This window comes from Cydia amplana, chromosome 4, assembly GCF_948474715.1.
Source record: "Cydia amplana chromosome 4, ilCydAmpl1.1, whole genome shotgun sequence".
Lineage (NCBI taxonomy): Eukaryota > Metazoa > Arthropoda > Insecta > Lepidoptera > Tortricidae > Cydia > Cydia amplana.
Window position 1 is genome coordinate 14844144 of NC_086072.1, and position 26322 is coordinate 14870465.

Below are 26322 nucleotides of genomic sequence, written 5' to 3' on the forward strand. Positions count from 1 at the left end.
TGGTATAAAAATACCTACTTGTGAACCCACTACATATTATGATCAAATTCTAGCCTTTTATGTGTTTTATAGGTATCTCTAACGGAGAAGTTGCAGCTGGCGTAGTTGGTTCTATTAAACCATTGTACGATATTTGGGGGCATGCAGTCAACATGGCTTCCCGGATGGATTCAACGGGTATAACTGGCAAAATCCAAGTAAGAAATACATTATAAAGATTTAAAAAATATATATAAATAATAACTTTAATAATCAAACACTATTTTATTCAACAGGTGACAGAAGAAACAGCAATGATTCTGGAGGAGTGTGGAATTGTAACTATGTATCGCGGTGAGACATTTGTCAAGGGAGCTGGCTACATCAAAACGTTTTTCGTCCCACTTGACGAAAATTATGACTTAGTTAAAAGGGACGTATGTACAGCAGGTTACAGAAATCGACACTACAGTGCGCGCAATATCACCTCGTCAGAATCCGACTACGATCCTGATTTTCCTGTTTATAATACTAGACAGCTGTCCGGCAATAGCGGAAGGCAACTATCAGTAAATAGCGAAAAACAGAATTCAGTCAATAGCGATGGCAACTTTGAAGTATCGTCGATCATCGAAGATTTAGAAGACGAAAACGACACCGAAATTCTAACTGGCGTAACATCAAGCAATTCTATTAGTGATGATATCATATCAATGTCGTCTTCAGTGCACAGTGATACATATTCAGACTCCGAAATTGAAGTTATGGAAACTCGTTGTTGATATTTTGTAGTAATCTCGTGAAAACGTACTGTTTTACTTAATGTCTAAAGTCTATGATCCGAAAGGATCTAGGTACCAAATGGAAAAAACGGGTATTCGATTAGAAAAGTAGAATGTCTCGTGTAACCAGTGATAGTGCCTTTTATATTATTAGTTGTAGACTAGCAAATAAGTACCTAACAATAGTGAAATTATAGAAATAAAGTATTTATTACTAAGTTATAGATTAATTTTTCTATAAACTAATCTGCTTCAATGAGCTATATTCTAGCAAACATTCCTAATTATTAGTAACGTTTATTTTAATAAAAATACTAAACCAACTTTTAAGTATAACACGATTTCCACGTAAAATTAGATTGACACGCGTAAATTGCTATCGTCTCTCAAACACCTGGAGACATTGTACAATACATCAATGCGATCCTTTCCTGGTTTCTTGTTGCATTCCTCTAGAGCCTTCTTTAGAACTGCTTGATGTTGTTTCGGTACAAACTTCAGGGCTTCATCCTCAATGTAGTATCCATTTTTCTTCACAACTTTAAGATCTTCAAGGGTGCAGTATAAAAACTTCAAGAATTTTTCATCTTTTGTTCTCTCTTTACTCCTTAATCTTTCCAGTACATCTAAATTGAGTCCATGCTTGCTAGTACATTTGATAGCACTTTCAATTACTTTTGCAGTCTTCTCTGGTTCTAGTTGTATTACCTAAGAATAAAATGATATCAAAATTATTCAGGTAGTGTGATCAGTCTACTTATAGAGTCTTGAGGAAAAGAGTCGTGAAATGTATGGGATCCAATACATTCTACGACTCTTTTCTTTCAGCACAGACTCTAGACTGTCAAGCCATGTAAAAGAATTGATCTTGACATAACATCATGTAAATAAAACGAAATTAACTTTCTGCAATCTAACTGCTTGGCCGATTTCGATTTTCAGTTTTTAACGTAAAATGTGTGAAACTTTAATATGATATGCATACTTGTAATAGTACATTGTGTATTAAGGGCGGTAAACAAGAAATTCACACAGGAGGGTGAATTGAAGCCCGAACCCGAAGACGAGGACATAATTAACACGAGTTCGTAATTCATGTACCGGTCGGCAAGCACAATATTTGTCATTACACTTGTGGGGGGGAAAAGGAAATAAATAAAACTTCTGACTAATTTCAGACGTACATTATAGACCGCATTGCCTATACGTAATTAAGTTAAGTACGTACGCCTAACACCTTTTTCGGGCAAGTGTGATGAAACACCTTTAAACGTTTCAAAGTTTTTCTTAGGTTGAATGTATTCAAAAAGAATAATCCAGCATCTTATGTTTTTAATGGTTAAAAAGCTTAGTTTCCGAATCATAAATATAAAATAAATAATACTTACCACTTCACAAGTACACTCCAAGGCAAATATTAAGCACAAGGCGGTTATGTAACGCATTTTAGATACACTGGTCGTAGTTGGAAATGCAAGGTTTGTTGATGCAGCGACCTTTGAAACCTAAGTGAGGTATAATCCATTCAAATCCTTTTTATATAGCCTACATGGGTTGAGGATAATTTAGTCAAGTTATTAACCGGCCAAGTGCGAGTCGGACTCGGCCGCGCTCCGCACCATCAACAAAAAATAGAGCAAAAAAATTGTGTTTGTTGTATGGGATTTGTTGTTATAGCGGCAAGCGGCAACAAAGATACATTATTTGTGAAAATTTCAACTGTCTAGCTATCGCGGTTCATGAGATACAGCCTGGTGACAGACAGACGGACGGACGGACAGCGAAGTCTTAGTAATAGGGTCCCGTTTTTTACCCTTTGGGTACGGAACCCTAAAAAGCAAGTAGGAGTTAAGTTATAACACTGATGTCATATGAATTTTTCCTTATTTTTTCCATGTAAGTACAGTAACTAACTGCCTAATTTACTTTTATGGTTCACTTAACAATTACGTTAGCTAAATGTAATCTTGATGTGACTAACGAATAATAGAGGTTATACAATACCTCAGGTAAAATATACGTATTAAGTAAAATGAAGGTACTCTCTTAGTTACAATTGTATGCACTTGAAAGTCCCTATATCCGGTTTAGCCCATTGCATTGGTTGACTGATAGAGAATGCTTTAATAGGATTAAGTCCGCCATAGGATTAAGTGCAATGAATATTAGACATTTTTTTAACAAGCAGCGAGCGATACTTAACTACAAATTATATTAAAGGAAATACCACACACAGAGGTTGCGGGTTCAAGTCCTGCCGGAAGCGTAATTTTTTCCTTTAACCTTCTGAGACCCAGAAGCATTTGTTTTGTTTTTGAATTTAGAACCCTTAGTTACTCAACGAAAGTTCAAAATATTTTTTGGAATATGTATAAAAAGTTGTACACGGGGTCTTAAAGGGGTCTTAGGAGGTGTAAAAAAAGATCAATTAGTAATTAAAATTGCTTATTTAATGGAACGGTCACGGGACGCCGTCCCCTTTCGTCTTAATTAAAAACCGTTTTAATTCAATTTATTTATTTACAAACAATCGTAACAAATAATGCATACAACAAAAACAAATCCCATTAGATTGTGATAAATTACATTTAAATACAACAAAATGCTCTATCAGATATGAGATTATGAAGTAATGAATTAATCCTAATGTTTTAAATTATATGTACATCCGATATAAAGATGATCATTATTTTTGTTAAAACACAACATGAGTGGGAGTAGCGCGATGATAACACTTGAAAACTTCAAAAGCAGTGTCAGCGGAGTCCCTGCCTTTCTTTGCCCTACATTCTTCCAGAGCCTTCTTAACTCCTGCCTTATCCGCGCCCTGGGGCAACTTCGAAAGAGCCACGTCGACGTTCAACCTTCCATCGCGGTCCATAATCCCGGACTTTTGGAAGAAGCAGAGCATAAACTTCTTCAACGCTTCGTCATCCTTGAAATTTTGCTTCTTCGCTTCGGCCAAAACTTCGGGTTTGACCCCGGATTGTTTCATGCATTCTACGATGTACTGTTGAACCTTGTCCTTTTGTGATTGTGATAGATGCACATTCTGAAAACATAAATAAATGTGATACAAACAAAATAAAAATAGGGTCCTTCTAAAGTACATTACATTTAAAAAATTAAATATTAGTAACACATTTTGTTCCATTGTAATTTGTATCCAATACGAGTACCTACCTATGAATGAACTTTTTTATATTCAAACTGACGAAGCCTGTTGCGGATATCATCCTTGGTATGTTTGGGACGAAGCATGTTGCTGATTTGCATTTGTAGCCACCGGACGAAGCCTGCGTTGAAATCTTTCAAACTGTTGTCATTCTAAAACTTTTATGCAACATTGTTTATGTACCTATACCTACCCCAATACACTACCTGACTACGATGTATGTATATGTGTGATGGTCTTAATGCAATCTTAATGCTACTTTAGCAAATGATAAGGGTCATAGAGCTATACACACGAATCCCAGAAACATATAGACAAAGATAACTTACATTAGCACAAGTGACTGCAACAAACGCAGCTAATACCAGCAGGGTCTTCATCTTGGCGGAGTAGTGATGTTCCAAAGCAGCTGAACCAGTTACTGAATTATGTTACCACACAATAATCCCTTTTATATAGATCACGAAGGAAATCGAGTCGGGGTCCGTACATAGGTGCGAGGAAATATATATTATGGAAATCATTAATCCGCTATGTCAGGGTTGACATCTTTCCGGAGGTTCAATAAAATTATTTCTGTAATCTACCAGTACGTTACTAACATAGGAACGTTTATTTAGGTCACGTCCATTACAAGTAGGTATCGATCGATATAGTCAATCATATACCTATTTCCATTTTCTCTTTCTTACATAAGGAATGGGATGGTATGGTATAACAAAGATCAGATTATTGAGAGTCGAATTTCTCCAAAAAATTTCTCTTCGTATTTTAGCTCTGGAAAATGGGCCTGCTTGAGGTTTTGTGCACAACCAGGTCGATGTCGGGCGGCCTCTGCTCCTCTGTCGTTACGGCAGGTTTTTCGCCATTTGTGCATAGTTTTTGCTACGCCTTATTACAAGCTCTGGCCATCTTAGTATCGACTTCATAATGATCGCTATTCGCTATTAACGAACGATTAGTACATTTTTGAATCGGGAAAACTGCTATGAGAATAACATAATAGGCATTATGTAGGTTCTTAATCCCACACATGAACGGGTAGTCGTCGGGATCACCACATGTATTTTCAAACAAACACGTCTTTAATTCTCATTCTAATAAATGGATCAAAAACGCTTAAGTACCTATATAACCGAGCTACGTGAACTGACATAGTTAATAAAATATGTAACAGGTTCGTATATAAATTAACAATTTCTTGCAAAGGAAGGTGGCCGGTTGGCAGTGACACGTCGAGTCAAGTTCTAGACTAGATCGTAACCAGACAACTAGGTCACAGCGATTAGACTGTTTTTACGCATAAGTCATTTGAATGTGTTTTGCACGAAACAGCATTTTCTGTCAAGAAAAACTTACACACATTTGAATCAAATAAGACTTAATTAGTGGCACAATTTTCATGTAAAAATTGACGCTTAGTCGTAGATTAAAATAACAATTCAGTGGAACGATGAAACCTTATAAACGACAGGGTGGAAGAACTGTTGGTGCGATTGTTTACTTCCACTGCTATTTTTCATAGTCATTCAAATACCTACCTACTTAAACATTATTAGTTTTTAAAAACTGGTACTAATAAGTATTTATCTATGCATGCAATTGGTCTAACCTTACTTTAAAAGATTTAATACCTTCCTTTGTGTTTTGTAATTTCGAATGACGAATTTATAGACTATCGTAAAGTACCTAGGTAATAACCTAATAGGTATTAGGTACCATACCTTCTACAAAAACTATTAATATATTACCTAAAATATTTCCCTTGTACCGCTTAATTATATGATGAATGTATTATATTAAACCATGATGTTGATAAATTCGTTACCAGTACCGATTGCAAAATAAAATGGCATCGATTGACTTTAGGTTTTTGCTAATCGGGCGTCTCGAATGGTTGAAAGCAGGCTGATAGTATCATTAACATTTTCCGTGTCAATAAGGTTTCTTCACGGTCTCTACACTCGATCGGAATTAACTGTTATACAACGGAATAGCTTCCTAGGAATGATAGCACAAAAAACGCTAACTAGACAAAAATAAACAACATTTTTGCCAACTTACTCTACTTAGCGTGATGCTTCCATCGGAATCCATATGAATTTATAGATACCTATTAGGTAATATTGAGTCGTACCTACCTATGTATAACGCCTACAGCGGAAGAACGGGATTTCCTGTTACAGCTATGTAATGGGCAACTATTAGGTACTGGATCTTTTGCAACTAAGCGAAAATTATCTAAAAACATTGCCCAACTTTCACCAGAAATCGGATAAAAAAAGGTTTTCCCTCACTGGCACAAAACCCTGCAGATTAAGTTCTACGGCTTCGGTAGCCTGAGTGTCAGAGGCAGTACTGGCAGTGTCCACCCACAGCCATAATAGGCCTACGACGTGCGACGGCCAAGGAAGTCGGTGTTAGGTAACGACGGATCAGCTGAAGACGGATTGCTTGCAAGAATTCAGGAATTATAGTAAGTTTGTGTGCAGCTTTGGCGCTCTTTAGGGGAGGGATATGTCCAGCAGTGGACTAATATAGCCTGATGATGATATTAGCAAGTAAAGGAGTGCGATATGCAGCCCTAAAATAGAAGTGTTTCCACATGGGAGGTTAATTTTATAATCAGCTGACTGTTTATAATTCGATTAGCTATTATATTTTGTTAATTATACTAACGACCTTGGTACCTAATTAAAGTAAATTAGACAGACACCTTAGACATAATACCTACCTAGTCGGGTATTAGAAATAGTTAGCCGTTAACATGTGAATTGTGAAGGATATATAGATTGGAGAGATACAAAAACTTAATTTTGGCACATAGTGTTTGCATTACCATGGCATTAATTAACAGGTACCACAAAATTTTCGCGTTAAATTGTCAAAGGCGCAACTTGACCTCGTAAAGTAAATGAAAACTAATCTGGATTACCATGTCAATACTCGTACCTACAATGAACTAGCGAAGAATGTGTCAAGATCAAACTATCAAATTTGAAGACAGACCTATGATACATATATGTCTACCATCAGAGTGCCACATAACCTTCCGTCAATATTTCGAGTCAAATTCGGTCTTCATTTTTAGGGTTCCGTAGCCAAATGGCAAAAAACAGAACCCTTATTATATTCGTCATGTCTGTCTGTCCGTCCGTATGTCACAGCCACTTTTTTCCGAAACTATAAGAACTATACTGTTGAAACTTGGTAAGTAGATGTATTCTATGAACCGCATTAAGATTTTCACACAAAAATAGAAAAAAAAAACAATAGATTTTGGGGGTTCCCCATACTTAGAACTGAAACTCAAAAAATTTTTTTTTCATCAAACCAATACGTGTGGGGTATTGGATAGGTAGGTCTTAAAAAATGATAATGAGGTTTCTAATATAATTTTTTTCTAAACTGAATAGTTTGCGCGAGAGACACCTCCAAAGTGGTAAAATGTGTGTGTGTGTGTGTCCCCCCCTGTAACTTCTAAAATAAAACAATGATAAAACTAAACAAAATATATGATGAACCATGCAAACTTCCACCGAAAATTGGTTTGAATGAAATCTAAGTAGTAAGTAGTTTTTTTTATACGTCATAAACCCCCGGAATCCTTCATGGGCGAGTCCGACTCGCACTTGGCCGCTTTTTTTAAAGTATTGATTAGGAAGGTATTTGTGATGATGACTAATAGACTTCAAATATTTTAGACGGACTATTAAAACCGTACCGTATTCTCATGTCGTTCTAGACTCGACAACATGGCAGAAGAGTCTTCTGAACCTTCCTGCCAGCTCCGTAGACGCCGCTCCGCGGGCAACCCGAACCTGCCCTTGAACCTCGAGGTGGGGTACCAGGTGAATGAAGGGGGGCCCAGCCACGGGACCCCGTCTCCGTCTCCTGGGTGCATCAAGTTTGCTGCGAGCTCGAGGTCGCCCACGTCTTCTTCAGCCCTTTTAGAGTTTAGGAAGAAGCAACAGTCTTTTGATATACAGGTAAGATTTTTATAACGACGTACCTATAGGGTTTGCACGACGGATCCGAAATGTATGGGAACATCCGCGGATCCGGATAATTTCATACATTTCGGATCCGGATTGCAAACCCTAGACGTACCTAGTTTCAACGCTACGTAACTATCGCTAAGTAAAAATAAGTACCTACAAAATAAACCAATTACTTAATTAAAGTAAGCGCACGCTTCAGTTTTAAATTACAAAACTCTAATTTTTTTGATTTATCTCACATCAAAAAAAGTATGTGTTTGATCTTTTATTCGAGCAATACTAAAATTATGAAAATGTTGTAAAAAACATTTTTATACATAAGTTGAGTTGAATACGTAATCTGGAATGGCCCAATGAATTTGATTGTTACGCGCTAATGAAACTATGAAAATAATGTATTCAGACTAATTGTAACTATACTCTGTTTTATATTATATCCGATTAACTAAAATCTCAGGTCGATTGACAAATTCTCTACCCCAGCGATCGGCAACCTGCGGCCCGTGAACCTGTCACTTGCGGCCCGCGAGCCTCCCTGGCTATTTTGTATGTAATATTGACAAACGACAATATCTGGTAAAGACATAAATATTAACAAAGTACGGCCCGCGTCAACTTCGTTAACTACTATGTGGCCCCTGGCTGCTAAAAGGTTGCCGACCGCTGCTCTACCCAATCTGGTTTTTTAGTGTACAAAACTTTGTTTACGGAACACTTATTTACTTAAATGACAGTTGTTAGTGTTTGTATACCGGTTGTTTCCTGTAACAGGAGCAATAAATTAAAATGTAGGCTGCACTCCTCAATCTGACCAACATTTGTTCAGCAACTTTTGAAAATAACTCATGTTTTGATTTTTACTACACTTTAAAGTTCATTCTAAGACGCAATGTATTGTTATGTTTAAAGCGTGACAAGCAACGTCAAACATACTGATGTCAGCGTACATTGAAGGCAATATTTATTTTGTATGATAAAGAGGAAGTCTAAAGGCTCCATAATTTTTTAAAGTTGCTGAACAAATGTTGGTCAGTTTGAGGAGTACAGCCTTTAGTTTAAGTTATTGATCCTGTTACAGGAAGCACTTGTATAGTTTGTACATGTTAGTACATACCCAGGGCCGGATTAACCCTAAGTCAGAGTAGGCAACTGCCTATGGGCCCCGCCTCGCCTAGGGGGCCCCGGCGGCCCCGCGCGCGACGAAAACAATATTTGTTTCATATGGCCAAAATTCATAAATATGTATTGTTTTTATTGTACCTAAATATTTATACCTACTTAATGTCCAATATCAGTTTCTCAGATACACGATCATTAGATGATATGTAAATTATGTTATTTTATAGATTTAAAGTCTGTAATATCGAGCTTGATTTTCAGGCTCCCGAGGGCCTAATCTAATACCTCATCTCCGAGTAACTCTTGCTTAAGACATATTATTGTCGAGTAACATTTGACGATTGGTTCGTGTCAGAGCGCTACTTTCTTACAGTTCGACCTTCGGCGTCGCTTTTTATCAAATATAAAAATTGATTTCAGAAGCTTGGCCTTTTGCCTCGCATGAAAGCTCACCTCGCTGGTTATAAGTACGCTTCGGGCTTGTTAAGTAATGTGGAGATTGCTGAGCTCGACCGTCAGCCTCACTTTTTACCTCCATGTTTGGTTTGTCTTCCAAATTTCCTCTTCTTCAGCTTAGCCTTTGGCCTCGCTGCGCCAAGCTCGGCCTGCGGTCTCGCTTTTTAATACAATGGATATTAGTTGGCGTCTGTGCTCTAGCTGAGCTTATCCTGAAGCACGGCTTCGACCTCGCATGAAAGCTCGGCTCACTGGGGAACTTCGGATTTTTATGCCCGGCCCGGCCTTTTTAACACGCTTTCACAATTTTTAACAAAAAATTTCGCGCTCGCTGCGCTCGCGTTTTTTTGCTACTTTTCTGGTTGACCCTGTCCCTACATGCTAACTTGACTGGTGAATTAATAGAAAATTAAACCTATGGAATATCTTTATTATTACGTTAATTTTAATCATGTGGCTCGGCGTATGGTATTATCGTCGGACAATCGCTGTTCAGCCTGGCACAATATTTAACTACCTATTGAGAAAAAAAGGGCTCTCCCCACACTTCGTACTTGACGCAAAAAGGAATCGGCAAAAACTGATAGAAAAAAGCTTTATGACCACGCAATAAGAGCGAAAAAGACATAGCTCGGCATGTTCGGATCGGCTCAACCGACACCTGAAGGTAGAAATTAAAACCACAAACTTACTTCCCTGAACTGAAAAATGAACATTATGTATGCAGAATTGACTGTAAGGGCCTAAGGGGGCCCCGAGCATTGCACTGCCTAGGGGCCCCGACATGCTTAATCCGGCCCTGTACATACCTATAGCTTAATTGTTTTGTTGATAGATCGAAGAGTGTGAAGAGGAAGAGATATTAATAGAGAGTGATGAAGAAACCGAGCCGGGCACCCCAGCTCCCATGATCAACCGTGCCGTGACGCCCACGCCTATACAGGACTTCGCTGCCAACGTCGTTTACACCGAAGGTAACATTCTCATTGCTATACATACCTACCAGGGATGTTGCGAACATCCGCATCCGCATCCGCAACCGCGGAACTTCCGCATTATTTTCAACATCCGCATCCGCATTAAATCGATGCGGAGCTTATGCGTATGCGGATGTTGAACAAGCCGGTACAGGAACGTCTTAGCGGCGGCGTAAGTGCTAGGTAATTTCGTCATTACCTATAACGAAATCGTCTAAATCCAGAAAAGTCGGCCAAGTTACTGTTTATTAAATATGACGCACCTATATTCTTGCTCAAATACGTCAAATACTAAACGTTTCGTTTTTTTAAAATAAAAAAATACTAAAATTTAATATTTGACGTTTTCTAAGTACCTAATCTTGACATCCGCATCCGCATCCGCATCCGCATCCGCGGATGTGAGCCTTTAAATATCCGCATCCGCGGATGTCAAAAATCTGCATCCGCAACATCCCTGATACCTACATCAGGCGTCGCTCACTCCGCGATTTCGTCGCTTTGCTACACGTAGCTAAAAGTACATCCGTTCCACACCAATTTTGGTGGCTATAGCCATTAGCCGCGCGTGGCGCTGTCGCCACTTAGCGGCCATATCTGTGCTGATCGTAACAGACGCGTTTTGTCAGAGTGAGTCTTCTGTACCTAGTACTATTATTTATTCTGTGCCTACATACATATAGTCCTCACGAAATGCACGAAAGTTCGAGGTAGATTGTTGAAATTTTTCTTGCCATTTGGAAAACACCAAATTTCAGTGATCTCTTCTATAAACCGGTGTAACACTGTAACATCGCATGGCGTAAAACCAGAATTATTTATATTAAAATATATAATTTAATAATAGGACTTTTAACTGCGGTAAGAAATTACGGCCTTTTAAAATTTACAGTTTATTTCGGCACAGGCCTAATTGCAGGTGACTGTACTGTACCCTTCGAGTTTGAAAAATACGATACAAACCTTCTAAAGCGCGCATTTCCTACATATCCCACACAAACATCTAGAGAAAATTGATAGCTTATTGAAAAAATACTTTATTAACCTTTTCGACGCCGTGTCAAACACAAAACCTGTCACACTGACGCCACGTCACCGAAGTCTCAAAACTGAAATTGAACTTTATGCATATGCACGTAGGTCTATGTTGCTCTGTGATATGTGACCGATTAATCGGTCTTTGGCGTTGAACCTACGGTGCGGATATATCGGTCATTGACGTCCAAAAGGTTAAAGGCAATTCGTTTTTATCTTTAATTCACAGGTCCACAAGTAACAGATTTCCTGAAGGTCAATGCTATAGAACAGGACTGCCTCACAGACGTTTCAGACGCGGATTCGGACGCCGAAGGCGACGGCGAGGAGTAAACGTGAATCCTTACCAAACATGTATTATTCTTCTCGTTATGAATATTATAATTACTTATGTATGTTGATCTTATCGCAATAAATATAATGAGTTGTTGATAATTTATATTTTGCTAGGTACATATTATTTTTTTTAGAGTTGTGTCCTGCTTTTATTAGAATGGTGACAAATCGTTGTTCAACTTCACACGTCTGCCATAATTTAAGTTATAAACTCAAAACAAAAAATAAATAACTAACCTAGGGAGGTGAATTCGTGAATGCTCCAGATCGCAGGTGTTTGTGGCCCGAACCGAAGGTGAGGGTCATAAATATGCCTCGCGATGCGGGGAGAAAATCCCACTTACGGGCCTAAGGTGACGTAAAATCTTTTATTACCGAGATGAGATAAATGAAGTAAATCCATGAAATATTTTTTAAGTATTTTATTGCACTGTATAATGACTACATATAATATGGAGATGTGTATTGACATCTTTTGCTATTTACAATATTTTGGACTTCATTTTTAACAGTAATTTATCATTCAGCAATTATAAAGTTAAACACAAAATTAGTTTTATGTCATTAGTTGTGATTTGTGATAGGTACTTAGAATTTAACATAAATTCTTAGAAATTCGAATAATTCTATCAAAATACATCACGATTAAAAATTTGGTCTAATCTTGCATGATGGCAGGCGTATTTTAGTAAACAATAAACCCTTTTCGCAATTTTGTTCAAGTAATAAAATTTCTAAAAAATAGACTGAGCTTAGCATTATATTATAACAATGGGTTAGACTTTCTATCAGATCAAAAATTGGATAAATATAGATATAATATAACTGGAAGGAATATTTTGAATCGAAAAAATTAAAAAACTGAATAAGAGTTAAAATCGCGAGCCTTTACAATAAACTTAAACGGCAAATAGTTGAATAAATACATTACGTGCTCAAAATCCTTATGACCATTGAGTACCTACTCAGGTAGGGTACATTCAGTCATATACACTGGGCAAGAGTCTTGTTCAATACTCTGGTCTATATAATATAAAATTCTACATTCTAAATTATAAAGATCTACCTATCAGGGATGTTGCGAACATCCGCATCCGCAACCGCGGAACTTCCGCATTATTTTCAACATCCGCATTTGCATCCGCATCCGCATAAATTCGATGCGGAGCTTATGCGGATGCGGATGTCGAACAAGTCGGTACAGGAACGTCTTAGCGGCGGCGTAAGTGCTAAGTAATTTCGTCATTACCTATAACGAAATTGTCTAGATCCAGAAAAGTCGGTGAAGTTACTGTTTATTAAATATAACGCACCTATATACTTGCTCAAACACTAAACGTTTCGTTTTTTTTTTTATAAAAAAATACTTAATGTAATATTTGACGTTTTCTAAGTACCTAATCTTGACATCCGCATCCGCGGATGTGAGCCTTTAAATATCCGCATCCGCAGATGTCAAAAAATCTGCATCCGCAACATCCCTGCTAGGTAGCAGGGATAAATAGGTATTTATACAAGTTTGATAATAGGAAAATGTCTATGTACAGTGAAGTCGAACTCTGGCGGCGTCGTGGAGTCCCGCTTGTGTCCGCCAGCTAGCAGCTTTAATACTACGAAATTTGTTTTTGCTACTTTTAGAAGATCGGTTATCTGTAACAAATATTTAAAAAATTCTTTACTTGGTCAATTTATCTAAAAACACCATCTAGAACTACAAAAATAACAATAAAATAATTTCCTATAAAACTACATAACAATAAATCTAGCTTCTTAAAATCTGTCTACATACAATAAATAATAAGCAAAAAGAACTTACTGTAAATTACATTCATGCTTGTTACACAATATTACACAATTTGTACTGTGTAATATTATAATTCAAGCTATTTCAATCATAATTTGACAAAAAAATTACTATAATTTACATTAATATTATTTCGTTTTCAAATATCACAATATCTATTAAAAAAATATGTAGATAAAAAATCTACTGGTATTTTATTTAAAGCAACGACGACCCTAACTATGGACTTAATTCAACTACACAATTTCTTAATAAAATAATAATTAATCGAATGTGAAATTGTCGTATCAGGTACCGTGCGATCTTAAGACGCATGGACTACAATTTCAATAAACTTATGAGCAGACCAATAAAACACAGTATCAAGCAAGGTATACAAGCTTACCTCTTGATCCGGAGTTGTGATTGTTTCTAAAAGCGATCTAGCTTGCTGAAAGTGTTTGCACCCCCCTAAATATAGTATCACAGGATTTTCGTATCTGAAACAAAAAAAATACAAATTATTAAACATTCATGTGTGAGGTGGTCAAAAATCATGGATGGGTTCAAATCTCGGTTGACGTACAGAGCAGAAAAATGGTTCTTGAGAAAAATGCAAAAAGATGCCAAATATTCGGTATGAATTGATATCATACACAGACAAGAGGTTAATTAACCAACAACCACTACAAATTTCGCCTGCTTTTTAATGTTATTTTTTACGCCTGTGGTTGCGGGGGGGGGGGGAGGATTTACACTGAGATTGCTTGTAACATCTTGCTGAGTCAGCTGCGTCATCTCTAAGAACTCATGTAAGTACGGACAAAGGTGCGAATCGTTTCGCATTGCTTTGTAACGCATCATTACGCTGAAATTGCTTATAACGCTTAATTTATCACAAAAAGTCAAGGTAATGAGTTCAAGCATAGCAAGTAAGTTCCTAAATAGTCCCGATGGTTCTGGTTCAAAAAGAAGATCAAAGGTAATGTATGTCCTGGCGAACATTGCCAAACTACGGGTCAACTATTAAACTTGTAACAACTAAGTGTAAGGCCTGAGTGGACACTCGAGTTGGGCGTGCGGCGGGGCGGGGCGTGCGGCGGGGCGGGGCGTGCGGCGTGCATGTTAAACAAATGCAAGCGTATAGGAGCGGCCTTAGTGCACGCCGCTCAAATCACTTGTGAGCCCGACGCCACGATGCACGCCCCGCCGAACGCTCCGCTCCGAGCGTCCACTCAGGCCTTATGCCGGAACCACACTTCGCTATGCGTTATTTGTTATGCGACTACGCTGTATTCGCTCAAATATTTGTTATGTGAGCGAACAACAAACACGGCATCCACACTTCGTGCCGGTGTGCCAAACTTGGTGCCGGTGTGCCAAACATATGTGGTGCGTTTTGACTTTGAAAAGCGTAAGCGAGTGAATGAGTGAACGAAGTGTGGGCAGTCGAGACACATATTCGGCTTATTCGTGTCCTTTGAAGTGTGTCAAAAAACCGACAGGTGGACGGATAGGCGTATTTGCTATTCGCGCTTATGCGTTATGCGGGCAAATATTATAGACAAATGAACCCTCCACACTTCGTCGTATGCGGCCGAATAACGCGCATAACAAATAACGCATAGCGAAGTGTGGTTCCGGCATTACACTTACTGGGCCGGCTGCGTCATCTCCGTGAACTCGTGGTAGTGGACTTGCGGGGGCGTGAGCACGGACAGCGGCGCGAAGCGGTGCTTGTAACGCACGGCTTCGTTGTCGAACTGCGATTGCGGCTGCCGGATTTTGCCTTGCAGTTTGAACGCTACTAAAGCCTGTTGAAAATATAAGGTGTAATAATGGATAGAACTTTTTAGAACAAAATCTTTACAACTAATAAACTGAATTAGATGTCATGTAGATATATTATAGTTTATTTTTTTATTCCGTAGACTGAAATGACATTTCATAGTATGAACATCATGTGTCATCTCATACTATGAAATGTCATTTTAGTCTACCGAATAAAAAAATAGACTTTAGATAGATATTAAAGAAAAAGTAACGAAGCCCTCCAGTGGTGAAGGCCGGATTCGAACCGGCGTCTTTAGCAATCCGGGCTAGCGCCTTGAACCCCTTGGCCACCCCGCCACTGTCGAACCCCCAATTTCTTGACTATATGCCATCTTACTAAGGGCAGTTGCACCAACCACATTTGAGAGACTGATCAACGTCAGCCCGCGCGCCCCGGCGCTTTACTATGAAACTTTCCATACATAAATAATTTGCGAGCTCTTTAACGATACGAACAGTTTGGTGCAACCGACCCTAAGACTAGGCGTCTAAAGCTTTGGATTTCTCCGAAAACGGTGCCGTCATATGACGGCCATCATATAGACTGCCGTCTTTACGGTGCCGACATGTGGAAAGTACTACGGCGTCATAACACACCGTCATCCACCAAGGTCAAAGCGGCAAATTTGAAAAATGTAGGCGCGATGGGATAACGTCCCATAGAAAATTTGAATTTCGCGCCTTTTCCTACTGACAAGATTTGCTTGATCATCTATAATTTACTTGGAGGATGAAATATCATCAGAAGAGGAAAATAATCGTAGTACGGAATCATTTATTCAAATCTCGTGTCATTTATTCAAAATGGCGTCACCGCTATCTAATAAAAAGTTCACGAAACTATCGACACCGTCATGACGGCCGTCATCTTACGTTACGTTGACAATCAACGTAACGTAAACGCCGTCTAGGAAACCGCGCCATCTTGTTTACATAGACAATGTTCTAGTGACGTCAGTCAACGCTATATAGCGGCCGTAATATGACGGAGGAATCCAAAGCTTAAACAAGTAAAGCAGGTGTTAACCTTATAGTATCCCCCGCACATGTTCTGCATGACCTGGCACATGAGCGCCTCCCTGGCGTAGGGCCGCGTGCGCTTCTTCTTGCGCGCGCCGCGGCGGGGGTCGCCGCCCCCCCCCCCTCCCGCCCATGTAACGCATCGTAACGTTTTACAAGACCCCCCCTCCCCCCAAATTCGTTACCTATTGAACGCTCCCACCGGCGTCTTTAGCAATCCGGGCTAGCGCCTTGAACCCCTTGGCCACCCCGCCACTGTCGAACCCCCAATTTCTCGACTATATGCCATCTTACTAAGACTAGGCGTCTAAACAAGTAAAGCAGGTGTGAACCTTATAGTATCCCCCGCACATGTTCTGCATGACCTGGCACATGAGCGCCTCCCTGGCGTAGGGCCGCGTGCGCTTCTTCTTGCGCGCGCCGCGGCGGGGGTCGCCGCCAATGTAACGCATCGTAACGTTTTACAAGACCCCCCCCCTCCCCCCAAATTCGTTACTTATTGAACGCTCCCACCGGCGTCTTTAGCAATCCGGGCTAGCGCCTTGAACCCCTTGGCCACCCCGCCACTGTCGAACCCCCAATTTCTCGACTATATGCCATCTTACTAAGACTAGGCGTCTAAACAAGTAAAGCAGGTGTGAACCTTATAGTATCCCCCGCACATGTTCTGCATGACCTGGCACATGAGCGCCTCCCTGGCGTAGGGCCGCGTGCGCTTCTTCTTGCGCGCGCCGCGGCGGGGGTCGCCGCCCCCCCCCTCCCGCCCATGTAACGCATCGTAACGTTTTACAAGACCCCCCCACCCCCAAATTCGTTACCTATTGAACGCTCCCACCGGCGTCTTTAGCAATCCGGGCTAGCGCCTTGAACCCCTTGGCCACCCCGCCACTGTCGAACCCCCAATTTCTCGACTATATGCCATCTTACTAAGACTAGGCGTCTAAACAAGTAAAGCAGGTGTTAACCTTATAGTATCCCCCGCACATGTTCTGCATGACCTGGCACATGAGCGCCTCCCTGGCGTAGGGCCGGGCGCGCTTCTTCTTGCGCGCGCCGCGGCGGGGGTCGCGCCGCGCGGCCGCCTCGCCCGCCAGCCCCTCCGCGCGGCCCAGCGCGGACACCAGCCAGCCGTACAGGAACTCGTACAGGTACCTGAAGGGGAACATGCCATTGGACATTTTATATACACCGTGTTTTTTTTGATTTCCGTTAATTTCAAGGATGCATTCCTGAGCTTAAATTAAGTAACTTTCTCAAAGACACCGATATTCTAATTAACTCCATTTCGGAGATAATCAATAATTTATTTTCCTATAAGGCCTCTACAAGCGTGTACACTTGCCTTAGGGCCGGTTTACATATTGATGTGTTTAGAATGAGTTCATACATTTGCTACTAAACTTAAGTATGTACAATCTCGGTCGATCGATGTCCGAAATTACATTGATATGTCACAGATTTCAATTGTTTCGTTGAGTTAAATGTAATGCACGTGTTACAACAACGCTATATACTACATTTAATTACTTTTTAAACTTTTTTTTTTAAAGCAAAACTCTCCCTGTCCTATCCCAAGGGCTCAAATATGAGCCGTAAATAAATTTTCCAGATTTCCCACGAATTTCAAAACCTCCCACTTCAACTCCCACGGCTCAAATGGTGAGCCATCCTGGGAGACAACGACAAAATTAGTTTTCGGGTCGTGGGATCGGACGAGTTAAACGTACCTAACTATACCCCGAAGTTAACGGAATTCAATAAAAACACGGTGTATAGTATATCGTCCGATGACTACCAAAACTCACTATCATATTAGTACCAAAATAAGGTTGAATTTTGTTTAATATTTTTTTAGTAATATAAGTCTGCTACATTTGACATTATCCATCAAAACGTTCCGTAATCGTTGGACGTTCTAGTCAAAATCTGGCACTATGTAACATACCACAGGCCGTAATCGGAGATCAATCGCCAAAATTCCCATCTATGAGAAATTGGTCACTATACCTAGTCTTTACCTTTACTTTAGTGGGTCTTTACTCACCAGAATATGTAATGGTACTCGTGCACGCTGTAGAGTTCTAGTTCCAGCCCGGACAGCAGGTAGGCGATCATGACGCGCAGCACGTGGTATAAGAGCCACGTGCCGAAGCACGCCCGAGGCGCTGTGCCGGCTGCTCCGCTCACCACTGCGTCCACGCTTTCTGCCTGCAATTAATCATTTGCATCAGGATTTTTTTAAATCGCATACATAGTTAGTCGTTAACCCTGTGATCGCCATAGCCGACCGAGGTTATAGCATTAATTAATTGAAAGGCTAAATTAAATTAAAAGTTCTATATTGTCGTGGTGGTCAAGTAGAGGTCTCTTATATATTGACATGCATAAAAAAATATTATTCGCGATTGATTCTATACATTCTTATGTTGCGTGTCTGCCCTGTCAGAAGCCCCTTTTTAACAGACTAAACGTTTGGTTGTGACATAAAAAAGTAACGCTATATCAGGAAGCCAGGGTGATTTTTGACCAAGGAGTTGAGTTACTCTGATACTAACCTCTTCTTGCAGCGCTGCGAATTCATCTAACAATAGGGCCAACTTGTCTCGCTGGCGCGCACGATTATGTCCGCAGACCTGCAGTAACACTGCGAACGGACGAACGCAGCGAGCGAGGAAGTTCTCTACAAATTCGCGTGCCTGCAAACGAAGGAATTAATAAATTGGTATTCAGAATTATGTAAAGCTAATCACGTTTGCGGCCTTGATGTAATCAAAATATTCGCCTCTTCAAGCGTGATTTATTGACATGATTTATTGTATTATATTTGTTTATTGCATGACGAAAAAAATGTTGCTAAAATCGCTATGAGACATGAAAGTCATTAGTCATAAATACCTGTGGTGTAGGTATAGGTGACTTGGGCGTCAACGCCGGCGGATTGACGAAGCTTCGAACGGACTCTCGCAGTATCTCGACGAAGGCGTGCGGCGGCCTGGGTTGTCCGGGCGGCGCGTTCATGGCGCTCTGGGCCATACTGGCCGTGCTGGCGGGAGACGGGCTGAGGTACAGCAGCTGCAGCGCCGAGCGGGACAGGATGCACGCGCGCTGCCGGCTAAACTCCATGAAGAAGTCCTGTCGGATGAAAAGTTTTATTAGGTCGACCTGTATGTAACTATGTAATGGAATCTTGCAAGTTAAGTTTGATCCACTTCCCGGTTTCCGATTGAGCTGAAATTTTACATACACATGTAAGTTGGGTGACAATGCAATATTATGGTACCATCGAGCTGATCTGATGATGGAGACAGGAGGTGGCCTTAGGAACTCTGTGATGAAACAACGCAACCTAATTGTGTTAGGGGTTTTTAGAATTGTCTCGATGAGTATTAGTTGTCTGTCGTAAGAAAAGTACAGTCAACGATAAAAGCCACACCAAAAATACCAAAAATGAAATTTTTGCCAAAAACTTATTATACGGTGTCTTTAGGTACATTTTCATTCACTCATTCGTCCAATCATACCAGCTCTTATGAATTGACCTGTAGGTACAAAGTGGCAATTAATGGATGAACAAAGAATTGGGACATGAAAGTAAAGGGTTGAGGCATTAAAGACGGTCGGACGATCTTGTAAAAGCCGGGTTACGCAAGACCGCACTTCGTGGTGACCGATGGGGAAGACCTATGTTCAGTAGTGAATATATGTGGCGGAAAGTTTAATAGGGGTGTAACATGTTTTTAATTCAGTAGTAGATGGATGAATGACTCGCATTTGGCAGGGTAAAGCGAGACGCACATACCAGTGCCGTGTGGAAGTTGGTGCAGGAGGTGATCTTCCACGCGCGCCGCAGCCTCGACACGAGCTCGTCGCAGTAAGCCAGCGCCTCGGCCCGCGGCTTGATGCGGGTGTAGCGCGGGAACGTGGGCGGGAGCAACCGCTGGTTTACCATCGGCTCGAACCCCATTGGGTTTGGCGGGGTAAAGCGAGACGCACGTACATACCAGTGCAGTGTGGAAGTTGGTGCAGGAGGTGATCTTCCAGGCGCGCCGCAGCCTCGACACGAGCTCGTCGCAGTAAGCCAGCGCCTCGGCCCGCGGCTTGATGCGGGTGTAGCGCGGGAACGTGGGCGGGAGCAACCGCTGGTTTACCATCGGCTCGAACCCCATTGGGTTTGGCTGGGTAAAGCCAGACGCACATACATACCAGTGCCGTGTGGAAGTTGGTGCAGGAGGTGATCTTCCAGGCGCGCCGCAGCCTCGACACGAGCTCGTCGCAGTAAGCCAGCGCCTCGGCCCGCGGCTTGATGCGGGTGTAGCGCGGGAACGTGGGCGGGAGCAACCGCTGGTTTACCATCGGCTCGAACCCCATTGGGTTTGGCGGGGTAAAGCGAGACGCACGTACATACCAGTGCAGTGTGGAAGTTGGTGCAGGAGGTGATCTTCCACGCGCGCCGCAGCCTCGACACGAGCTCGTCGCAGTAAGCCAGCGCCTCGGCCCGCGGCTTGATGCGGGTGTAGCGCGGGAACGTGGGCGGGAGCAACCGCTGGTTTACCATCGGCTCGAACCCCATTGGGTTTGGCTGGATAAAGCGAGACGCACATACCAGTGCCGTGTGGAAGTTGGTGCAGGAGGTGATCTTCCAGGCGCGCCGCAGCCTCGACACGAGCTCGTCGCAGTAAGCCAGCGCCTCGGCCCGCGGCTTGATGCGGGTGTAGCGCGGGAACGTGGGCGGGAGCAACCGCTGGTTTACCATCGGCTCGAACCCCATTGGGTTTGGCGGGGTAAAGCGAGACGCACGTACATACCAGTGCAGTGTGGAAGTTGGTGCAGGAGGTGATCTTCCACGCGCGCCGCAGCCTCGACACGAGCTCGTCGCAGTAAGCCAGCGCCTCGGCCCGCGGCTTGATGCGGGTGTAGCGCGGGAACGTGGGCGGGAGCAACCGCTGGTTTACCATCGGCTCGAACCCCATTGGGTTTGGAGAGTCCGCTGAAAAAAAAATACTTGTATCCTTTGCTGAATTCAGAAGTCAACTAACTTAAAAGTCGACAGTTCAATCATCAACAGAATCAAAGCGGAAATTAAAATCTATGAAAGAATTCAGATTTATGAAGTTCATTATTTTTGGTCTATCTCAGGTAATGAAATTTTGAGAAGTGATATTTTAAACACTGTTTTATCATAGCGTCTATTTAAATTAAAATTAAATGAATTTAATGAATTTAAGAGTAAAAACAATTGTTATCAGCTTTATAATTAATAGATTACAACGAAAACAGTAGGTTTGTGTATTTTTTTTTACAAAAATATAAATATTTACACCCAAGCCTGTTTTATATAAGGACCAAATGTCTATATGGCAATTATGGCACCAATTATAGCAATAAAAAAAAAAACAAAAACGAAAGTCTAAGTCGGACCCAAGATTCAGTGCCACATATTTAACTTATATTATTTCTAAGTTAACCAGAGTTTTTCTTGGTAATCTACATTTCCGCTTAAACTTACAATTCTCTACAGGTTGAGTCCCCAGCCCAGCCGTCTTGATGATGACCTTCATCATCTCGGAGCAGCCGTTGAGCAGGGCCACGCAGTCCGCGCCAGACTGAGGGTCCTTCTTGGTAATCAGGAGGAGCGCCTGGTAGAACATCCTGGTGAAGCGGATGCGGGCGGCTAGCGCGGTCCATACGTTGTCCTGGAAATGTGGGTTTTCTTTCACTTTTGGATGAGTGTGGACAGTTGGACAGTGTGTTTTACTCTCTTCATTCTGCAGTGTATCATCATGTTCTAATGTGTAGTAAAAATCAATTGAAAACTGAGCTCTGGCTCCTCAATACAAGAAATATGATGCAAGCTTTGCTGTATCTATGTGAGCGAGAATTATATCAATATCACTTATCTGTCACACAATTTATCCAATAATTTTATTTTGCACGACATTTTTTTTCTTATAAAAATGAGGATTAACATATTCATTCTACAAACAATAACTTGGCAATGTTTTAACAATTCAACATAGTAAACATAAATAATTTTTCAAGGAACTTGATTTCCATACCATTTTGTACCTCCTCACAGTGACAATAACATGATATCCCTAAAGAGTAGCTTTTATATTGATAATCATAGTGACAAGGTACGAAATGGCACATAAATCAAAGTTCTTTACTATAACTTAGTATTAGAAACATGGCGACAACGCAATTTAGATTATAAAGAATAGGTAATTAGGACCCACCTCCTCACCAGAAGCCCTAGCCTTCTTATTAAGCTCCTCCTCCTGTTCCCGGAGCATGGCAATACACTTCTGCTCCGGGACCTCCAGATTGGGATCAAAAGTGTTACCAGTCTGCGGGTTTGAGCCCAGGCGGTAACCATAGCCCATTGGTTGGAAATCCTCTTCTTCAAACACTTGGGCTCTGAAAATTTTAAGAATTATAGCTTACACAGTACATTATTAGTTGAACACTGTTTGCCTTGCCTAGTCACCCAGCTTAGCAATTAACTTTAAAAAAGTAAACAAGTAATATAAGCAAAAAATTGTAAACTAAAATTAAAAACTACAACTAACTAAAATTTAATAAACTGGCAAGCAATTAACTTTAATATACTTACTACAAAATATAACAGTGCCACTTAGCATCATCTATTTTATGGCTGTGAAATAATTTCTTATGGTGTTATTCAATAAACGTCTGCTAAGTTAATCAGCTGATGATCGTCGTTTGTCCCTCTCTATGGCATAACGACAGATAGGGACAAACGACAATCATCAACTGATTAAGTTAGCAGGCGTTTATGAATAATGCCATTAGACTTTACATCTCTTCTACATATTAATAACTTTTTGCTTTGAAGATTTGCTTTTCATCTTTTACATAAAAAAGACATGAACAATTGTTCTGAAAAATGTAAACAAAGAATTAACAATAGGTACCTACTAACTTACTTGTTAATACAATCTCTTATACAATCCAGCAGCTTATAAACAGCAATACAATATGCCTTTAGTGTCCTGTTGTTTATTGAATGAGGCTGATGCAAGTACAGGTTCGTGAAGACAGTCTGCGCCAGGGAATGACCTTCCAACCATGAGACAATGCAGGCCATTGTTGCATCTATTATACCAATCAATTCACTTGGCTCTAGGTCGTCAACCTTCAATTTCCCTGCCTGAAAACATAGAATGAACGTGAAAATTCATTACTATATGTTATATTTTGAGTAAAATTAGTCAGCTTAGAAGTAGCTGTACAGATAATGACCTTCCAATGTATTTTCCTTGACAAGAGGGGTGTAACACACTAGAACAAAACAAAAGATGTGTCTTCTGTTCCCTAAAGTTAAAAATAGAGGAATACAAGCTAGATTTATACATATGACCTAAAACTGATCCCAACATACCTTTTGGCTGTAAATAACTGTGTACATTTGCTTTACTAATGTTCTTAATAGTGTTTATGGTCACAAATAATTTTAAATAATACAAATTAGAATGTAAATCTCTATATGACTTCTAGATATAATTCCGGTGAAGATTATTTTGACCACAACATTATTTAAGTCTTGCACTGTCGCATCGGGCACGTGTGACCAGTTTTAGTAAGCAAAATAAAGCTTGGCATTCAATGTGTTCTTATTCTTAAGTCCCGTCTCCATATTGCGCGGCAAACTATCGAACATTCGGCTCGCGAGCCAACCCGGTATCCATTGCGCGCGGCTGCCTCGCGAGCCAATGTTCGATGGTTTGCCACGCAATATGGAGACAGGCCTTTATTCTTGTTGTTAGGGGCTATATGAGGCTCCATAACCTATGTATCACTGCAACCATTGCTGATCTATTGTGATTGCCACCTACTACAACTCTCGATCCAAGCCTGCAACTTCAAACAGCTGCAGGATCTTCTTGATCTCGAGAGACTTTAACTCCTCCGGGCTCATTATGTGTCTGCCCAGGATGAAGTCACGAGTGCGCATTAGGCAAGGGCACTCTGCGAGGATGTGCAAGGGCGTCTCCTCTGCCTGTGTTCAATGTGTTAATCAAGAGTGAAATATGTGAAGTACCTGAACAGCCTGCTGAAAGTTGAGTGGTTTGGGGTTGCCTCGGTTACAAAGCATCCCAGCATCCATCTTTGGGTCCATCATTTCAATGGCCGACATGGCTTCAAATAAGCCAAACAGGTGGCCATCATGTAAGAGTTCACCTAGTTGTAAATCTGTAACAATGATTTAGGATTAGCCATGTTGGAGTGAGCATGTAAGTGAAACATGTCTAAAAGCTGGTTAAACATGCTAATGTTACCTTGTATATGTTTGAAGAAATCAGTGGTGACATCAACCCAGTTGTATGTGACTTCAGGTGCATCCGGCATAGACTCCATGGTCCTATTGCAAAGAAGATTTATTACTATGGACACTATGGTCGTCTTGTTGTCTTTAGTTAATATAGTTTTTTACCTGTAATTACAGCTAGTGATACCTTGCAATAACACAAAATGTATAAACAATATAATGAGCAATATTTAGCAACTTCAACTAATAAGAAAAATGCATTTGAGTAAAGTAACGGTTACAAGTGCATTACAATGATGTATGTTAAACAAAATATTGTAAGATGAGAAATTATTGTGACAATGTTATTGAAGGTTAACTTAGATGAAAGAGTAATAATGAATGAGATATAAGTCTTCCATGAACAGCCTTGTATTTATAAACGTAAACAACATATATAATACAAAATTACAAATCCAATACACACAAAACCAACAAGAATAAAGGAACACTAAAATTCATGCATTTCTTACTAACCCAACACCATCGAAATAATCGTCACTGTCACCCATGTTACAATAAATTAATGAACTAAACAATGGTGAAGGTAATTTACCATGAATTTCTATAAAACCGGGCGGGGAAAATCAATACATAAGAGTTTTCCGAGCCGAAATTAGATATTTTTACCGACGGCGAGCGCCGAGCGCAAAGGAATACATCAACCACAGATTATAAAATTTTGTACTTGTCATAAGTATCATTAAACAACTGTACCGATATTCGGAACCTAAAGTAATATATTGAGAGTGGCAACACTGTAGTTAGTCGTATTGTCCTTTTCATATACGTCCATCTCTCTCCCACACCCCCACCACTTCAGGCAGTTGCGTTTGACAATTTTGACAGTTAGAAACAAACGCAAATTACCTCATTGGCTTGCTGTTTTTCCATCTGGAAGGTCGTGAAGCTAAACTGCTGGTGAGTTTTTGAATTTGTACCCCAGTTTAGCTGACTATATTGAAAAACAGTTTCTAACGGCTTTTGCCGTTCGAAATAAATATTTAAATTTAGTTGTCCGTTAAACTATCTAGCAAATAAAAATGATCCGGAATAGTGATGTGCAAGTGTTTTCAAAGGCTGCCTGCGCGTATCGTGGCTATGCCAATGAAAATACTAAAACACATGGTAGAAAACACATCGAGCTGGTAAAGCGTGCACGTGTCACCATTATAATTTAATTTTATTAAGTCTCTTCCGAGTCTTGTTAGTTTAAATCTTTGTGTGTGTATAATAACGGTTGAAATTATATAATACTTAAATGGTGATGTGTGGAGGTATACCCTTTCAAGTGATTTGTGTTTTCGAATACGAATGGATCAGATAGTTAATACGTGTTACGTAGAACCTACGTATTAAGGTAGAAGCTTATAGACGTGTAGGTTTTTTATCTGTCCAAGTATCTATCAGCAATTTATCTTTTTATCCCGTTCCGGGTTAATATAATATTGCAAAATTAATTTTTTGGTAATAAACTTGCTGATAAATAACGTGTAC

General features: G+C 40.5%; 5 protein-coding genes across 7 annotated transcripts in view; 2 read left to right on the forward strand and 3 right to left on the reverse strand.

Moving 5' to 3' along the window:
* Positions 1-26322, forward strand: part of LOC134647275 (adenylate cyclase type 2-like) — a 97517-nt gene that overhangs the window by 17201 nt on the left and 53994 nt on the right. For 2 of the 3 annotated variants that reach the window (XM_063501551.1, XM_063501552.1), the window contains exons 18-19: positions 73-197; positions 276-940. In XM_063501551.1, coding sequence (XP_063357621.1) covers positions 73-197; positions 276-761 — 611 coding nt within the window. In that variant the 3' untranslated portion in view covers positions 762-940. Of the gene's footprint in view, positions 1-72; positions 198-275; positions 941-26322 lie in introns of those variants that run through there. The other variant, XR_010096817.1, reaches the window with a different exon arrangement.
* LOC134647648 (uncharacterized) lies at positions 1116-2290 on the reverse strand. Its single transcript, XM_063502003.1, has 2 exons — positions 2150-2290; positions 1116-1469 (listed from the first exon to the last, which is right to left on the reverse strand). The coding sequence occupies exons 1-2, from the start codon at positions 2204-2206 to the stop codon at positions 1116-1118; spliced, it is 411 nt and encodes a 136-aa protein (XP_063358073.1). The 5' UTR covers positions 2207-2290.
* On the reverse strand, positions 3412-4429 carry LOC134647294 (general odorant-binding protein 56d-like). The gene is made up of 2 exons (XM_063501582.1): positions 4266-4429; positions 3412-3813 (listed from the first exon to the last, which is right to left on the reverse strand). Exons 1-2 carry the CDS (start codon positions 4314-4316, stop codon positions 3457-3459), a joined length of 408 nt encoding a protein of 135 aa, XP_063357652.1. The 5' UTR covers positions 4317-4429; the 3' UTR covers positions 3412-3456.
* Positions 6265-11857, forward strand: LOC134647529 (uncharacterized). The gene is made up of 4 exons (XM_063501880.1): positions 6265-6412; positions 7682-7925; positions 10348-10522; positions 11754-11857. Exons 2-4 carry the CDS (start codon positions 7692-7694, stop codon positions 11855-11857), a joined length of 513 nt encoding a protein of 170 aa, XP_063357950.1. The 5' UTR covers positions 6265-6412; positions 7682-7691.
* LOC134647296 (N-alpha-acetyltransferase 35, NatC auxiliary subunit) lies at positions 13370-25462 on the reverse strand. Its single transcript, XM_063501584.1, has 14 exons — positions 25303-25462; positions 24797-24879; positions 24559-24710; positions 23444-23667; positions 22733-22913; positions 22003-22189; positions 21302-21483; positions 19392-19628; positions 19052-19192; positions 18541-18704; positions 17462-17648; positions 15300-15457; positions 14050-14143; positions 13370-13510 (listed from the first exon to the last, which is right to left on the reverse strand). Exons 1-14 carry the CDS (start codon positions 25335-25337, stop codon positions 13370-13372), a joined length of 2166 nt encoding a protein of 721 aa, XP_063357654.1. The 5' UTR covers positions 25338-25462.

Bases quoted from the DNA above. Each gene is read 5' to 3' on its own strand.
- LOC134647648 (XM_063502003.1), bottom strand. From the start codon at position 2,206: ATGCGTTACATAACCGCCTTGTGCTTAATATTTGCCTTGGAGTGTACT. The intron at 1,470-2,149 runs GTAAGTATTATT...TTTTATTCTTAG, and splicing joins TGGAGTGTACTTGTGAAGTG to GTAATACAACTAGAACCAGA.
- LOC134647294 (XM_063501582.1), bottom strand. From the start codon at position 4,316: ATGAAGACCCTGCTGGTATTAGCTGCGTTTGTTGCAGTCACTTGTGCT. The intron at 3,814-4,265 runs GTAAGTTATCTT...TTATGTTTTCAG, and splicing joins TTGCAGTCACTTGTGCTAAT to AATGTGCATCTATCACAATC.
- LOC134647529 (XM_063501880.1), top strand. From the start codon at position 7,692: ATGGCAGAAGAGTCTTCTGAACCTTCCTGCCAGCTCCGTAGACGCCGC. The intron at 7,926-10,347 runs GTAAGATTTTTA...TTTTGTTGATAG, and splicing joins AACAGTCTTTTGATATACAG to ATCGAAGAGTGTGAAGAGGA. The intron at 10,523-11,753 runs GTTGCGAACATC...TTTAATTCACAG, and splicing joins TATACATACCTACCAGGGAT to GTCCACAAGTAACAGATTTC.
- LOC134647296 (XM_063501584.1), bottom strand. From the start codon at position 25,337: ATGGGTGACAGTGACGATTATTTCGATGGTGTTGG. The intron at 24,880-25,302 runs GTTAGTAAGAAA...TCTTTGCAATAG, and splicing joins GATTATTTCGATGGTGTTGG to GACCATGGAGTCTATGCCGG. The intron at 18,705-19,051 runs GTTAGTATCAGA...GATTAATTGCAG, and splicing joins TCGCAGCGCTGCAAGAAGAG to GCAGAAAGCGTGGACGCAGT.